This window comes from Pangasianodon hypophthalmus, chromosome 5 (assembly GCF_027358585.1).
Source record: "Pangasianodon hypophthalmus isolate fPanHyp1 chromosome 5, fPanHyp1.pri, whole genome shotgun sequence".
NCBI classification, from domain to species: Eukaryota; Metazoa; Chordata; class Actinopteri; order Siluriformes; family Pangasiidae; genus Pangasianodon; species Pangasianodon hypophthalmus.
The window spans coordinates 2555550-2573109 of NC_069714.1; the positions used below are offsets into that span (position 1 = coordinate 2555550).

The following is a 17560-nucleotide window of genomic DNA, read 5'->3' on the forward strand; positions in this document are numbered from 1 at the left end:
TCACTATACCATGCTGCTCTTTTGACTTGTAGATAACTCAGTTACTTTCTACTGCTCTTTAAGTAAATTCTGCACCCAACCACATTCCAATATTGTATTCTATTTGTATTTATTGAAATTATTATTTAGTCAATTCTCTTAACGGTTTATGTGTTCTTTCTGTTGTATCTGCGCCTTAGTGATTTTACAGGGCCTCACCACAAGCATTTCAATGTACAACTGTCTCTGGCATACTGTGCATATGACAACTAAAATTCATTGAATGAATTGCATTAAATTACCTCAGTATAAGGTTGTATATACACATGTACACACATTTTAATTCATACATAGACACACACATCCTATACATAATATTATATATATATATATATATATATATATATATATATATATATATATATATATATATATATATATATATACACATATATATATATATATATATATACATACACATATATATATATATATATACACACACACACACACACACACACACACACACAACATTGTACTTAGGTGATCATGGACACCAAGCACTTATTCAAAGGGAAGAGTCTCGGTGACTCCCTCGTGCACGCCAGATGCTGTGTTAGAAATGCAGAAGGGCAGGTGTCCACAGGAAGTGAATGGTCTGCAGCACACTAGGGAGTATACGATCAATCCTCCTTTTACACGGCAACATTCTTAACCGATTTCTTAAATTATGGATTTATTTCTATAATGCTTTTTTTTTCTTATTTAATATATTTCTTTACTTAATGCCATTAAAATGAAACAACTAGGTTTCACAAAAGTTTCAAATTATGTTTGTGTGTAACTAAAAATTCACAAGCTTTTAAACTTGATGGGGTAATCAAATAAAAGTACAGCAACTCAACACGATATGTGAGTTGAAGCTGATTAATAGAGGTTTACATTAGTCTTCTTATATGTAAATTTGCACACAGAAGCACGAGTAGTAAATAAAATTATGGGATTTTCATGAATACCAAATTTCTTGTGTAAATGGTCCTACAAACAATTTACAAATAAAACTGTATCCAGCTTGATAAATGAGACCCAATGTAAGAGATTGTATGGAAAAGTCTTCTGCACACATGTTCCAACAACGATTAGGGGATTTGATCTTGGTTCTTGTTGTACATACATGGATGTGCTTTGTAGTTTTGTACAAAGAATTCACAATTTAAAAAATAATCTCACCTCTTTCTGGTACTTTGAATGGAGTTATCGTCTTGCTTTCAGCTGTTTTGGAGCTTGAAGCACTGCCTGACGCTTGATCTTCAGGACTTGTTGCCGGACTAGAAACCATCTGTTTAGAGGATACTGGGCTTCCAAATATTTTCTGCACAGAGTCTGTCCCAAAGACAAACTTAGGGGGAGAGACCACTGTTTTAGAGGTGCTGTGAGGACTGAGAGTCACTGTAGGTGCATGACTGCTTTCAGAAGGCTGTTCAGTCTTTTCTTTAGTTGTCTCCTCAAGCACCTCAATAGCAGCTTTACCACACAGGGATTTTGGGGAGGTCAAGACTTCTCTAGGGGAAGCAGTCATAAGAAGGGTTTCCTTTTCCTGGGCATCCTTGGCTTTCTCAAAATATTCTTTGAAAGAATTTGCAGTCTCCAGCAATTTAAAGCGCACAGCCAACTGCTCAACTTTTCCTTCTCCTTCAGCAAAGTCATAAGCACTCCATATCCATGCCTTTTCTGTTCCTTTCATCAGTTCAAGTTTCATATCTGAGGTTATCCAGTGGTTTGCACATAATTTAAGAACCTGGTCACGTCTCATCACAAGCCTAGTGCGTTTTGTATCATAGTTTTGTAAAATTTTGATGTCTCCTATACCTCTTTCTTTCCATTGGCTGAGGTCCTTATCATAGCGATACAGCTTTGCTCGGTGACTGAACACTACCTGTTCATTCTCTTCTCCATTTAACAGCTCAACCACATCAGGCATTGGAACGACTGGTTCAAAGTACTGGCCATCTCTTTCCTCTTCTTGATTAAATTCTTGCTCATCGTCTGTTCCAACAGATGTCCCACTCTGATTCAGCTTAGCCGGGGATTTTGAGGGACTAAGAATAGGCTGGAAGTTGAAACTAAACCCAGTAGATGATTCACCAAAACGGAACAAATTTTTCTGTAGTGGGCTGCTAGCTAGTGGAGAAGCATATACAGACGTGTCAGCAGTTTCATCATGAACATCATCTTGCAAATCGTAATTATCCCATTCCAAGGTGGGTCCAGTGCTCTCATTGTGGGGTTTGATAATGAGTGCCGAGATATCATTTGCTGCTGTAACATTGCTTTCCTCCTGCTTGCCTTTCATTCCATCGTAAGTCAAGAATGACTTGAGGTCCTTAAGACCAGATTTCATTTCCTCAGCTTTCTGTATAAGATTTGCTGTTCGGTCTGAATTAGCCAGCTTATGAGGGGTCTGTAGAGGAATGTCCAAAAGGAGTCGTTGACACTCCTCAAACTTTTGCTTAAACTCTTCTGCAAGTTCTGGCGTTTTAAACTTGGCAGCCAACTGTTCTAACTTGGGATCTCCATCTGAGAAGTCATTTGCGAGCCATACCCAGGCACGATCTGAGCCAGAAAGGGGCTTTAGATTCATTGTAGTAGTGATCCAGTGATTAGCACACACCTTCAGCACTTGCTCTCGTCTCATTAGAACTCTAAGCCTCCCATTTTGATTATTTTTAAGAAGTTTTAGGTTTCCAACTCCCCGTTCTTTCCACTGATGAGTTTCGTTATCAAACCTGAAAAGCTTAACACGTATTGTGTACAGACATTCCTCATCCTCTTCTCCCGTAACAAGGTCAACTTTCTCAGGCATCTTAACAACAGGTTCAAACTGAATATCATCATTTTCTTCAGTTTTATACATATCTTCCTCTTCTTGATCAACAGAGGTATCTGCTTTTTGGCTTTGCAGAAAGGAGGTAAAAAGTTGCTCACCAGCCCCTGCAAAGCCTTTAAAACTGGGATCTTTCTGGCCAAATTGAAAGTTACCTTGTGAAGACTTTGCCAAGTCTGCAAAACTGAATGCATTCTGCTTCCCTGTAATCAGCAGACAGTCATCATTGCTAGTATTACTCACTGACTGGACAGATGAGGAGGAGACCTCTTTTTCTTCTTCTCTGTGTTGTTCAGCAATATTTTTCAGAAATACTGAGGCAGATCCACTGTTGGCTGGCTTTGATTCAGACCCCTTAAGACCAAATTTGAATCCACTGGTTAACCCTGGCACTGAAAAAGAGAATTTTGAACTGCCTGAAGATGTTTCAACTTGAGTTGTTGGTGCACTTGCAGGAAGGTTAGCTTCACTATCAGTACTAAAGCTAAAGGAGGAGGGTGCTGGTACAGCCTTAGTGCTGTCTGCATTTGGCTTAGGTTTCTGGCAGGCCACACAATGACTAGATGTTCCTTCATTTCTAACTAGACAGGTATCACAATCCCATTGTGCTTCATTTTTTCTGCTGCTACATGGAGCATTACAAGAAATACAGCTTTCTGCAGCTGCCTCATTCCTGACTAGGCAGGTATCACAATCCCACTGACCTGCTTTTTTGACAAACCTATCGAGTCCAGATCCAAATGAGCAGACAGAGCTTGCAGGCTGTTTGGTAGATTCTGGAGGAGTAGTGGTTTTGGTCTGACATGCAACACAAGTGCTTGCAGAAGCCTCATTCCTCACTGCACATGTGGAACAATCCCACTGTCCTGGTTTCTTACAAAACTGAGAGCCAAATCCAGACCCAAATGAAAAACTTGATGGAATACTTGAAGAGCTGCTGACTTTTTGGATAGAGGAATTCGAACTTTGCTGCAATTTTGCATCACCCTGACTAGATGGCTGTGTTCCAAATTTAAAGGAAAAGGGAATTTGGGATCCAAATGCCTTGAGGCTGGCATCCTCACTGGCATCCTTGGAACTTCCACCAAGTCCAAAAGTAAACGTTCCTGTTGAGGAAGTAGGAGCATGAGCACTTTTAAATCCCCCAGCTGGTTTAGTTTCAGGTTTTGAATCACCACAAGGATTGGGGCTGCTACAAGCAACACATTCTTTAGATGAGGAGTCATTTCTTACAGCGCAGACATTACAATCCCATTCACCTTCCTTCTTAGCAAAAAGGGTTTTCAGATCTATATTTTTATTAGAATCCACAAAGGTAGAAGGCTTTGAGTCATTTTCCTTCAACTGACTTGGAATTTGCAAACTCATAGACTGTTTTTTAGTTTCTGAAGCAGCAGTGGTTTTGGATGAAGAATTTAAGGTTTGACATGCAACACAAATGCTTGCAGAAGCCTCATTCCTCACTGCACATGTGGAACAATCCCACTGTCCTGGCTGCTTAACAAACTGAGAGCCAAATCCAGAACCAAACGAAAAACTTGGCGGAATACTTGAAGAGCTACTGAATTTTTGGACAGAGGTGTTTGAACTTTGCTCCGATATAGAATGATCTGCTGACGCTTCCAATTCACCAGACTTTGCGTCACGCTGACTGGATGGAGTAACAGATGGCTGTGTTCCAAATTTAAAGGAAAAGGGAATTTGGGATCCAAATGCCTTGAAGCTGGCATCACTGGCATCCTTAGAACTTCCACCAAGTCCAAAAGTAAAGGCTCCTGTTGAGGGGGGAGCAGGAGCGCTTTTAAATCCCTCAGCTGGTTTAGTTTCAGGTTTTGAATCACCACAAGGATTCGGACTGCTACAAGCAACACATTCCTTAGATGAGGAGTCATTTCTTACAGCGCAGACATTACAATCCCATTCACCTTCCTTCTTTGCAAAAAGGGTCTTCAGATCAATATTTTTGCTAGATTCCTCAAAGCTAGAAGACTTGGAGTCATTTTCCTTCAGTTGACCTTGCATTTTTGGATGTTTAACAATAGCTCTCTGAGCTTCCTCAAATTTTTGTTTGAATAAAGCTGCTTCATCTGCAGTCTTAAAACGAATAGCCAGCTGTTCTGTCTTCGGCATTTCATCAGCATAGTCCATAGCATACCATACCCATGATTTATCAGACCCAGCATTTGGTTTCAGAACCATGTCTGCAGTGATGTAGTGATTCGCACATATTTTCAAAACTTGTTCTCTTCTCATCAACAATCGATATTTACCTGATGTTTTGTGCTTTAGGATTTTGATAGATCCAATGCCTCTTTCTTTCCATTCTTTTGTTTCTGCCTCAAAACGGAACAATTTTGCTCTGTTGCAGAACATTTCTTCTTCCTCCTCCTCCCCAGTTTTTACATCAATCTTATTGGGCAGAGGAACAATGGGTTCAAAATGCGGACCATCCTCATCCTCTTCAACATGGGTGCTGTCATCACTTTCAACACATTTCTCATCGCTTACCTCCCCAGTCACTGGCTTGGTCATATTTGTAAAGCCAAATGCTTGGTCAGATTTTCCAAAAAGAGTTGTTTTACCCTGTGCCCCATCAACAAATGAAAACCCTAAAGCATTTTTACTCCCAAATGTAAAGACCCCACTATGGCTGTGTGTTGGGTCTTGCGACTGAGACTTTAGGGCCGAGTGGCCTTCGGTTCTGGGAGGAATATCTGAAGTCAGAAGCCCCAAAAGACTTTCACTGTTATTTTTCACCTCTGCAGATGAGAAAGTAAAGTCACCATCATTAGATTTGAAATTTGAATTGAACTTGAAAGCAGCTGCTGTTGGAGTCGTTTGGGAGGCCATTCCAGACCCAACCTTAGAAGTTTCAACTGGAATTTGCTGGCCAAAGCTCATCTTTAAGTCCACTGACTTGCCTTCACTGCTCTTAAAGGACTGGGCAGGTATTACAGGTGGCTTAGTGAAGTACCCAGGCTCTGGCAACGTTGGATTGGTAGATGGTTGAGAAACATTATGACTGCAGTATTCTTCATTGTAAGGGGACAGCAAGCTTGTAGCTGGTGACTCAAACCTGATAGAGGTACCAAAAACCTGATCTTGAGGGTACATGCATGCTGCTGTTTGAAGAGGGGGTGTGTGTGTTGGTTGCTGGTAGGCATACATATGCGGCTGAGGGAGACGATTCATTCCATAGACAGGTGCCTATGGGAAAGATAGGTTAAAAAACTGGAGCATTCCTTTAACATAAGGTCTACCTACCACATTTGTAACCTATAAAAGTTATTACTTATGATGGAAATCTATGGACAGTTATTAAATTCCTTTAGAAGTTAAAATGCTCAACTACAATGAGTTAGACAAGAGAAAACAGTCCTTACACTCTACTAGGAAAGACCGTAGGGTGAAACAGATGAGAGACAAAGTCTTACCAATGCCATTAGTTCTACCCAAATTTCCAAAAACTAATTCTGGTTACTTATGGATTCCCAAATGTTATGTGGAATCCATGTGATCAAGTAGAAATGATGGTACCCGAGTGTTTACTTTGAGCTACAAACCCTTCTCTCAAAAAACCCTCAAGAATAATTTATAGCTTAAATTAATTATCGCTTAATTTGTTATCTTAACTTACCATCTTTGACAACAATGTATGTTTTACAAAAGTATGCTTTTCACATAAAAGTTTATTAACTGACCCAACAAATGCCTTAAGAGATCCCATTATTAATGTGTTCTAAACAAACACGACTGCCCTTTTTTTCACTTCACGGAAAAATGCCTAAATTATTATTGATGGAAAATTGGCAAATTCAGGTTTTGAAACAGTGTTGAAACACTGGTGACAGTTGCATTCCTTGTTTCAAGATCACATGTCTGCCTACCTTGGATGGTGTTACATTAGCAGCAGTTCGAAGAAGGTACTGTGAATTGTATGCAGGGGACTGGTTGTAGTATACTGAAGGACCTGTAGTGGCAACTGAGAAAACCAAATAAATGTGAAATTAACACAGTGTCAAAAGTCAAATAAAGACATTGCACTCAGCCTTAAGTCATCTAGTCAGACTGACCAGTAAGTGGCACTCCATGGAATGACTGCGTCGCTGAAAAGGGTTCCTGAAATGCATCTGCTGCGTAATTCCCTCCATACACTCTGTGAAATGGGGACTCTGTTGATCCAGATGAATTGTGCCTCAGATCATGAACCTCATTCTGCAAAGCAAACATTCAAAGATGGGCTATGCATGACCTACTGCCCTTGTTTTTTTTAAACTTTAATTATCTCCTTGTACTAAAGTCGATATTTTATCATTAAATCATTTTCTATTATTATTATTCTCTATTTTTATTTTCCCTTATTTTTATTACCTTTAGCCAAAAGGCTATGCAATGTATACCAAAAGAATACTTCTCAGAATTTACAGTGTAACTGTGATGTATGACGGTGCCGTCTCACTACATCTAAATATTTGATTTTTAGAACTATTCAATGAACTGAAGTTACTGGTTGCAAACTGACCTTCAAGGCCTCGACTTGTTGACAGAGCATCTGCAAAAGTGACTTCTGATCCTCCACCCAGTGAGGGGGTGTTTTGGGAGAAAACTATTATCAGTAACAAAAAGGAACACCTTAATAATGTAAACAACAAAGCATGCACTTTGAAAAAATAAAAACGCAAAAAATACTAAAATACCACTGATCTCTTGGAGGGAGAGAGTACACTTTTGGCTGGAGAGGAGAATTTATGAGAAGCAGCCACAGCTGGTTCTGTGAGTGATCGTGGGCTTGAAGTCATTGGATGTCCTTCATGAACTCCATCCACAGCCTCTCCACTCTCTCCAAGCTGCTGATTGACATCATTGAGCAAGTCCATAATTTCCTCCATTGACACAGGCAGCTGTAATAAAATGTGAGACACAAATCTTAACTTTATATAATCCCTGACTAACAATTAGACTAACAAATGTTGACTGGAATTAGATCCTGGACCTTCTCCACGTCATCTGCACCGGCATGGTAGACCTTTGATAAGTACTTCCTGAACTGCTGGAGAAAGTTGATGCACATGTCTTGAGTTTCCTCAACTCCATTTCCTGCCTCCTCAGAGAGTCTCTGATAGATCTGTGATCGATCAAACATTTAAAAAAAAAATTACAAATGCATGGCTATCCATAAATTACCTAGTTAAAGACTACCAAATGTAAATACACATAAATAGCTTATGTGAGGTAGCAAATAATTAACTAGATTACCCGAGCAAGATGCCAGTGGGAAGAGATGCAGTTGAGCTTCTCAAGCTTCAAGATAGCCTGATCAGTTTTGCCCTCAATGTCAAGAAGAGTAGCGAATGCTATCATAGCCTCCTCTTCATAGCCTTTAATTTCAGAAACCTAACAAAAAGAGGAGGGAAAAACATTTTCTTGATTAACCATTTCAAGTTAAAGTCAAATCAGAAATGCAAGCAAAAGAACGTATGATCAGTTTACCTGTATGTCCTTACTAACAAAATGCATGAATAATGGATCGAGAGGTTCAGGAATGCTACGTCTCTTCTCAATTTTCTCAAGCAAGGGGAGCACAACATTCCAGTAGTGCACACTACGGCCAACATATTCTTTCTGGTCATAGTAGGAGTTAACACCATCACCCTGCAGAGAGTTTAGTCATGTTACATAATTACTAACAGTGGTTTTAATAAAATAAAAAAAAATTAAAAATTAATTAATAAAAAAAACCACAATAGATTGAAGACATTCATACTATATCTTTGACAGGGAGGTGGGCAGCATTGACATTTTGAAAAACATTTTGCTAAATGATTTAACTTTGAAAGAAAAATCGTCATACTATTTTCTTTCCTCTTGCATACATACATGGTACATCTATCTGGTCTTGTCAACAAGATTTTGAAGTGGCCAGTATGTATGTGGTGAATGCGTTAAACACATAATTTTGTAAACATATTTGGTTTACAGAACCAGTAATAGACACCTTGGACAAAATTACCAACCCTTAAACAATACTACGTAGCTGATTAAAGAGAGTGCACTTCAGGCACTGTCCATAAGAACATCATAAAATCTCAAAATTTGACCCAAGCAGATTTTGATCACAATCTCACAATTAGGTAGATATATAAACCTAAGATATCTAAAACTGTATATTTAAAACAAGAAAAAAAGTTAAATAGTCACCATTATACTGAGATGTTTGGCCCAGTGGATAAGCAGCACAGGCTGAAGACCATGTTTCTCTCTTGCTCGCAGTGTGTTCAGTCCATGTTGGACAATCATTCGCAGTTTAGCAGATGTATTGGGTCTACAGATGGAGACAAAATTTAAAAACAAGAACTAAACAATATTTCTACAGAGCATCACATCACCAGTAGTATTTTGTGAGTTAACAGGATCTAAATCATGCCTTTTTTCTGATGTTCAAAATATTTTGTAGGATTTTCATAATACACTGGATATAACAATTCTACACACCCCTTGCTCAGAATTAACCTCATGTTTAACTCATGTTTAAAAGTAATTATCATATGTCTGTCATCAATAAAATTATTCTGATTAAACCCACATAAAGATTAGCTGATTCTGTAGGATTTTCTTGGTTTCATCTGACTGCTGAAGTCATGGTCTGCAAAGCGCTTACAAGGTATGCAAAGGATCTCATTGTTAAAAGGTATTGATCAGGAGAGAGCAATAAAATAATTTCCAAAACCTGAGATGTACCAGGGAATACTGTACAGGCCATCAACAACAAGTGGAGAAAACAAAGCACCATAGTGAAGTTAAAAAGAACAGGATGTCCCTCCAAAATTGACAAATGGACAAGAAGAAAACTTAGGCTGCCAACAGACCTATGGCAGGAATATCTGGCAAGTACTGGTCATTTCCTGAATGTGACAACAATCTCTTTTATTCTTCACATGTCTGGGCTATGGGGTAGGGTGGCTAGACTGGAAGGGGAAAAAACAAAATCCAAGCCCAGCATGAAAACAAGACAGCTTATCACCAAAGAAGAAAAAATTTACCTTCCAGCACAATACTAACCCAAAGCACAGATCCTAAGGAATGGAGTCAAGTCAACTAAGGAGTGGTTCAGAAGACGATCAACATTTTGGAATGGCCCAGTCAGAGCCCAATCGCCTTGGGACGACTGACGAGAGTACTGGGAACCCCAGACAGATTCCAACTATGATGATGGCTATCAAGTTGGACGATTTAAATGTCCCCTTCATTTCCCCCTCTCAAGGAATTTCACCTGAATTTTGTTGGTTACTGTATCACATTAAAGGTTGGAAAAGAGCTGACATCATTTATCTTGGTTTAATCTTTTACATAAAAAGCCCTGCCATTTTAACAGGGGTGTGCAGATTTTTTATATCCACTGTAACTGTCTTTTGTTGACTCACACTGCTTTTTTATGAATGAGGCTATAGACTGCATCCCACCACTCTCTCTGTCTCTCTGAGTACAAGCGTTTCATAAGTTGCAAAGGTAAACATCTTGGCTCATGCAGCTGCGAAGTAGCAGAAATCTTTGCCGTTTCTTGCAGCTGAGTGTGACTTGTGAATACCACACCACATAGAAACACCTGAAACAATTAAGAGTAAAGAGGTAAATCCTTTCCGATTGACATAGTTCAACAACTCAGTATATACATAAGAAATAACACTCGACAGGCCGTGCTGTTATACAAAAATAATGCACGCCGGGGAGGGGGGTTTGGAGCCTACTAAGTGCTACTAACCCCTGAAGTGGGGGATCAATTTGTTAATGACTACAATGTTTAATTTACTAATGAATGACATTAATGACAAATGTGTAATCGAGACTTAGAGCACTTGCTACCAAGACTCCTTCCATAAATGTTAAACATTTTTGAACAAAAAACTTCACCACATCAACGATAAGAACTACAATGTTTAATTTACTAATGAGTGACATTAATGATGTTCATTAATGCCCCAGACACAATGCTAACAACCCATTTTTAAATCCATTTATTATTAGTATTAGATTATTTGGTGTGTCGGTTGTACAAGTCCCTGTGTATGAACTGTTACTATAGAGACAATAACGTATTAGAATTAGAACGAGCGCATTAATATTAATGTACATGTTACAGCCATAACTATCTTTGCTGTTATATGAAAATAATGCATACCTTCTGACCAATCAGATTCGAGTGTTCAACCGTACTGTGGTATAAAGCTGTATATCACTATGCAAAAAGTCACGTCTATATGTCCATCACTGGAATAAACCATGCTTTCTAATAGAATGGTCTGAAACCAGTTAGCAAAGTTTCCACTGCTATTAAATGCCTGCACTTATTCAAAGGCATACTTAAAAACCAGAAATAAAATAAAATATATATAAAAAAAAAATCTTCACCTCAAGGTCAAGCAGACAGATTGACTCTGGAGTGTTGGTGTCCAGTTTGAATGTCTCCAGAGTGAGACGAGGAAAGAGCTGCTTAAGCCAGTCTTTCACTGCAGGTCTCTGGCCCATCATTGACCATTGCAATCCCAGCCATGTCAGGTGTTGTAAATCCCCACAGTGCAAGATGGAACCTAAGAACACAAATATGGAAAACATCACGCTGAACATTGCTTTTAACATTTGTCTGGTGTTGACACACCAGCTTGTAATGGCAAGTGCAGATGTAATAACTGCACAATAAAAATCTGTCAGTGTGACAGATTTAATGAAATAACCCCCACCATCACGCACTGTCAACTTTAATCACTAGACACCCCATTTCCATATCGTGTTCTTTTTCACTGCTATAACAGATTCGTAGATCCATATCAGGAACGTCACTATGCACTGTCCACCAATATGTTGCTACAGGAATCCCAATTTCCACTAAAATTTCATTAAAAAGTGGCAATGAAATGATTACCAAAGTGTCTATATTATTTATCAGTCTTGGTGGAATTCCAATCAAATATCTCACTGCAATATTACTCTATTCATTCATTAAGCTCAAACTGTTTTCTGTGAGCAGTGCAGCCTGTGGGAAAATCTCCTTTGAAGCCCCAGAATGCTTCTGTGGGCTCCTATGGTAGATTCAAGTAAACTGTGTTTTAACGGGACTAAATATTAATGCTCATTGGTCAACAGGCTTTTATTATGCCATTTTTGGCCCTGCCTGGAAGCCGTGTGTCTCTGGGGGTGAATAGGAGTGTGGGTGGTGAATTTTGCATATATAAAACTACCTTATCTTGTTTAGTGGACAGTGCAGTTACTTCGTAACCAACTGCCAATCGCTGAAACGGTAATGAACGTTTTTACAATGGATGCCCTTCCTGACGCAACCTTCCCCAATTTTATCCGGGCTTGAAGAGTAAAGAAAGGTCCTTTTAGCTGTCTTGGTACAGTAAAATTCGAATGGCTGTGTTTATTATTAGTCTTGGATTATGCAAAGCATCCATATGCTTCCCCCATTTTAAAAACCACCAGCCACTACTGACCAGTATTACTCGTCATACAGGTACAGAACAATAGTCACTTTATTCCTAACAGTCAGGGATTTCAATGTTGCTAGTGATGGTAAAGCTTTACTCATCACACACCCACTTATTATGCTACTGTACATACGATATGTTCATACTGTTAGTTATAACATTTGTGCTGTTCTGTATTTAATGTGTTGCATCTATTGTATTGTCCTCACTGTAAAAATTATTGCTGTGTGCTTTGTAGTCCATTATGCAGAGGTCTTGAAGAATGTGATTTCATTCTACTGTATGCTTGTATATGGCTAGAATGACAATATAGCTTTCTAATTTAATCTGCATCATACGCTATTTAGTAATGAATCTTGAGTTTGACAGAGACCTACATATAACCGGTGTTTTTGATTTCAGTTCCACATACAATTTATGAACTTCTGTGTTTGACTGTTGTTAGCATACCACTGTCCCACTTAGCCAGCTCTTGTATGTCCGGTGACTGCGTGCTGATGTTGGAGATGTTGTCATTTCCAATGAACGAGAGATCCACAGGGGCTTGTGTACTGAAAAGCGTCTCAAACAATGTGTCCTGCCCACTTCTGTTCCCAAACACCTCCACCACCTCCTTCACAAAGTGCTCCATCTCCTGGTTTAGATTCAGCAGCATGTGGCCTGCTTGGCTCTGACGATAACAGGCTAATGACTCTAGAGGTTTTGGTGATGAACGTTCACCTTTCTCAGACTTTGTCTTTGGTCTTGGAACCTAAAGTGGGGAGGCAGAACATTCAACAACTACAACACTAAGCTTAAGCATCTACTGAATACAATATATGACAGACCGACACTGTTGCACTGTTTAAAACAAAACAACAAAAACAAGAAACAAAAAAACAGTCCCACTGGGGGAATACACATTATTAGGTTTCTAGGAAAAATGTGTGATATGCAGCAATTAATAATAAAGTTTGCTTGTAAACTCTTCCAGTTTCTACCACGAAGGGCTTTGACTGCTTTGTCTGAACATGTCTGTGTTGCAGGAGGTATTTGATTGTTTTTACAGTTTTCGCCCTTTCTGACGTAACCCTCCCCAATTTTTATCCGGGTTTGGGACCGGCACTGAGAGCGCATTGTTGCAGGAAACCCCAGTGGCTGGGGAATCAAACCCGGGCCACAGTGGTGAGAGCGCTGTGGCCTGTCCACTAGTCCTCCAGGGACCCATTTTATAACAATTCATTATAACAAGCCTTAATGAACATAGTTAATTGATGTTAACAATATATACTCATTGAGCACTTTATTAGGAACCTGTACACCTACTCATTCATGCAACTATCTAATCAGCCAATTGTGTAGCAGCAGTGCAGTGCATAGAGTCATGCAGATACGGGCCAGCAACTTCAGGTAATGTTCACATCAACATCAGACTGGGGAAAAATGTGATCTCTTATTCTGACCCTGGCATGATTGTTGGTGCCAGATGGGCTGGTTGCAGTATTTCTATAACTGCTGATCTCCAGAGATTTTCACGCACAACAGCCTCTAGAGTTTACTCAGCATGGTCCAATAAAGAAACCCCCCAACAACTGGCTGACTTTGTTCACAATTCACAATTAGGTGATGAGCTAATTGCATGAATGAGGAAACACCTTGTTGGTGAGAGAGGATAACAGAATGGTTCGAGCTGCCTGAAAGGCTACAATAACTCAGATAACCACACTATACAATTGTGGTGAGCAGAAAAGCATCTCAGACTGCGCATGTCGAATCTTGAGGCAGATGGGCTACAACAGAAGACCATGTCAGGTTCCACTCCTGTCAACCAAAAACACAAAGCTGAGGCTGCAGTGGGCACAGGCTGACCAAAACTGGACAGTTGAAGACTGGAAAAACATAGCCTGGTCTGATGAATCTCGATTTCTGCTGAGTGAAAATGCACCTGAAAAATCTGAGGAATTGCATGATGCAATCATGTCAACATGGACCAGAATCTCAAAGGAATGTTTCCAACATCTTATGGAATCCATGCTACAAAGAACTGAGGCTGTTTTGAGAGCATAGGGAGGCCCTACTCAGTATTAGTACAGTGTTCAGTGAGGGTACGTTTGTCTAATATTAGCTAAGTCAAATAAACATTTATAGACTATTTCATACTAATGAACTCCAAGCATTCTTCATTTACCCTGACAGAAAGCAAGTAGGTCTCAAGTGGGAAAGTAGGCTCATCTGCCATTTTAACTGGGGGTAAAAAAAGAAGACCTCTGGGCATATTTTTAGGGGTACCTCATAGCACAATGTTACAATTTGGAGCTCCAATGCAAAATGCATAAAGTGTTAAACTCTAACATACCACGATTTTAAATTATTGACTGCTTGCAAAGACTGCAAATTCTGTGTGTCCCATGAATTGGAACCTAAAATCTCTCGCAGCAATTCCAAACGTGTTCGCCATAATTTGTGGTTTCACTCTCTTGAAACATTTTCTGAAAAAGCTTGCCCATGTCCTCCCACGATTTACATAGAAGAATCATCACAATCATATTTAATGCCCAGAGAATTCCAGATTTCAGACAACCGTTGTCTCATATGACGGCGCTGAAATGCTAGCAGCGTCCGTGAGCAAAAGCAAACATGAGCTCCCGCCGACCATAGCGCTGTTACTGGTGGCCAATCCACTGGCTGTTGGAGTCGAACAGCTCTCTGGTCTCTACGAGCTGTGACTTTCCCACAAATTGTTTGAAAAATTAATAGGAATTGCTGCCTTCTTTGCTTCTTTTCAGTTCACAATGTTTGCTTCCTTCCACATGGCTTTTCAATGCAGACTTGCAGACAGATCTCCAATGCCAAATTCCTTCATGCCAATTTTTGTAGACATTTTTAAGCCACTGAAGGTTAAAAGCACACTTTCAGGGCATTTTAACTAAATTAAGTGTGACTAACTGATATTTAGTCTAAGCTTCTGGCTAAAAAGTAAGGCTAATTCAGAATTGAACACTGTGATGCACATACTAATTAATAAAAGTATGTGCATCACAATGTTCAATACAGCATTAGCATTACCTTTTAGCTACTTTGGTTTTCCAGTATGTTATAATGCTGACTGCCAGTGAGTTGTGGACCAAAATAATACAGAGTGTCCCAAAAGTGTCCATACATAGGGGAAATTAACAGTTTTTATCGAAAGGTCTTCAAAAATTTTTAGATAGCCTTTAGAATGCCTTTGACAAAAAAAGAACATATTAAAATCCTTCTCACGGCTGGACCAGGTAGCTGTCGTAAGCTTGCAATGGACTTTAACAAGAAACATTGCGAGCACATCATACACGACACTGTTGCCAAACTTATTAACAAATTCAAAAAGACTGGATGTGTTGCGGACCAACCAAGAAGTGGATGTCCACAAACATCCACTGACAAAGGCACAACCGACATGGTGCTGGCATACAGAGGCCCCTATGTATGGAGATTTCTGGGACACCCTGTAGTGTGCCAAATCTTCCAGAGTGTGTACAGTACACCAGCACTAATTCCACAAACGTGTGCAAAATCACTCTTCTGTGCCTCTAAAACTAGCACACACTCATACACACACTGAATGTTTTAATTAGTCGAAAATGTTAACCTAAAATATATTGTATCAAGACACCACAGTATTGTACCATATCTAAATTGAATTTTGTGGATCGTTACACCCCTAGCGCATTCCTGTCTACACTTCCTTAATACAATGGCCTACAAAATCTTCATGAAATGATTTCCCTTTCTGTTTTATACTGTTTTGTCTTCCTGTTTTACCTGATAAGCCAGAAGGTAACAGAGGGCTGCTAAATCAACAACTGCTCTCCACTGCTGTTCTTTTTCCATGGCCATCTTCAGCAGCAGGGTCCCAGCATGAAGATACAGATGAGCTCTCATTTCTGTGAACACCTCCAGGAGCTCATCCATAGCTTTAGAGGCAGTGTTCTTTAAACACTGCATAGCACGGTCAAAACTAGAATCACAAAAGATAATTTATTACACTTTTTAAAAGGGTGTGTATATATTTGTACCTTTTGTGGTTGTATACTCACTGTGATTATAACGTTATACAGAACCAATAACCAACAGGGAAAAAAAAAAAAACAGTAAGAATTAAGAACAGCAGCAGTTTTTTTGGAACACCAAAATAAAAATAACTTACGTCTGAAGTGCATTCACGCTTTCCCTGCAATCTTTTTCAGCAAGTGTGAGCCTCAGCAGATTACAGTGAGCCAGCAAGAGCTCCTTTTGGAACTTGCGACATGCCTTCTCATTAGAAGATACACTTGGTTGAGCCACGTATTCCTGTAGAGCATTTATATTTAAAATACATTTCTCACTGACGTGGACTTAGACTGCTTTCAGACATGTAAAACACCTTAAACATTCTATGATGCCACTAAACACCAGATTTAAATTTAAGTTAAATGCATCGTAAAATGATCACTTGGCTTCTAAGAAAGCTCAAATGCAACAGAGTAGAAAGTAACGTCACCAACCTGAAGTGTGTGGACAACAGCAGTGTACCAGTCTAGGCTGTGTCTTAAGACACCAGTGCTTTCCACAGCCAGGCAGTGCTTAGCTGCTTCTTCCAACCGTCCATCCAAGCAGTAGAGCTGCACAAGTCTGCGGTTGACGTGGGCATCAGAAGGGCGCAGCTGGAGCTCAGACTGCAGCAGGTCATAAAGCTGATTCCAGCCTTGCTGCCCCTGCGCACTCAGCAGTTTCTCCTAGACACAAAGAAAAAACATTAAACATCAATCGTAAGCACAAGACAGAATGTTGTCTTGAATAATTTTGTTTCTCTGAGGTATATCGCAATATTTTTGTTTAATATTCCTCATGAACTCTACCTCTTCTTACGCACTAGGTTGCAGCAGCAGAGGTAGTAGCATAAAGAGCACGTAGTTTGAGAGTGGGAACTTAACTGCCACAACACTGCTTCTTAATAGCTCAAAAAGTCAAGCTTATCAGAAGGAAGTATTATAGCACATGCTCCAAACAACACTCAAGGCTCACAGCCTCATTTCATTTCATTGCCTGTCTGCAGCTTGTGAGCACTGAAATCAGTAATTGTTCTGTGAATTATGCTGATGTAATCGACAATAAGCATGATCAAGCCTCAACCATTTCACCAGCAATTACACTTTTCTACCACTAGGGATTGCTTCATAAACAGGGTTTGGAGCAGTTCCAACACTGTATACCTCAA

General features: G+C 39.6%; 1 protein-coding gene across 2 annotated transcripts in view; it reads right to left on the reverse strand.

Moving 5' to 3' along the window:
- ranbp2 (RAN binding protein 2) overlaps positions 1–17560 on the reverse strand; it is a 35916-nt gene that overhangs the window by 16150 nt on the left and 2206 nt on the right. For both annotated transcript variants that reach the window (XM_026947296.3, XM_026947295.3), the window contains exons 5-19: positions 16848–17078; positions 16511–16653; positions 16126–16321; positions 12796–13096; positions 11270–11448; positions 10285–10466; positions 9062–9185; positions 8354–8515; positions 8120–8257; positions 7857–7988; positions 7561–7764; positions 7386–7469; positions 6937–7078; positions 6751–6845; positions 1210–6070 (exon numbers count right to left, since the gene is read on the reverse strand). In XM_026947296.3, coding sequence (XP_026803097.3) covers positions 1210–6070; positions 6751–6845; positions 6937–7078; positions 7386–7469; positions 7561–7764; positions 7857–7988; positions 8120–8257; positions 8354–8515; positions 9062–9185; positions 10285–10466; positions 11270–11448; positions 12796–13096; positions 16126–16321; positions 16511–16653; positions 16848–17078 — 7174 coding nt within the window. The remainder of the gene's footprint in view (positions 1–1209; positions 6071–6750; positions 6846–6936; positions 7079–7385; positions 7470–7560; positions 7765–7856; positions 7989–8119; positions 8258–8353; positions 8516–9061; positions 9186–10284; positions 10467–11269; positions 11449–12795; positions 13097–16125; positions 16322–16510; positions 16654–16847; positions 17079–17560) is intronic.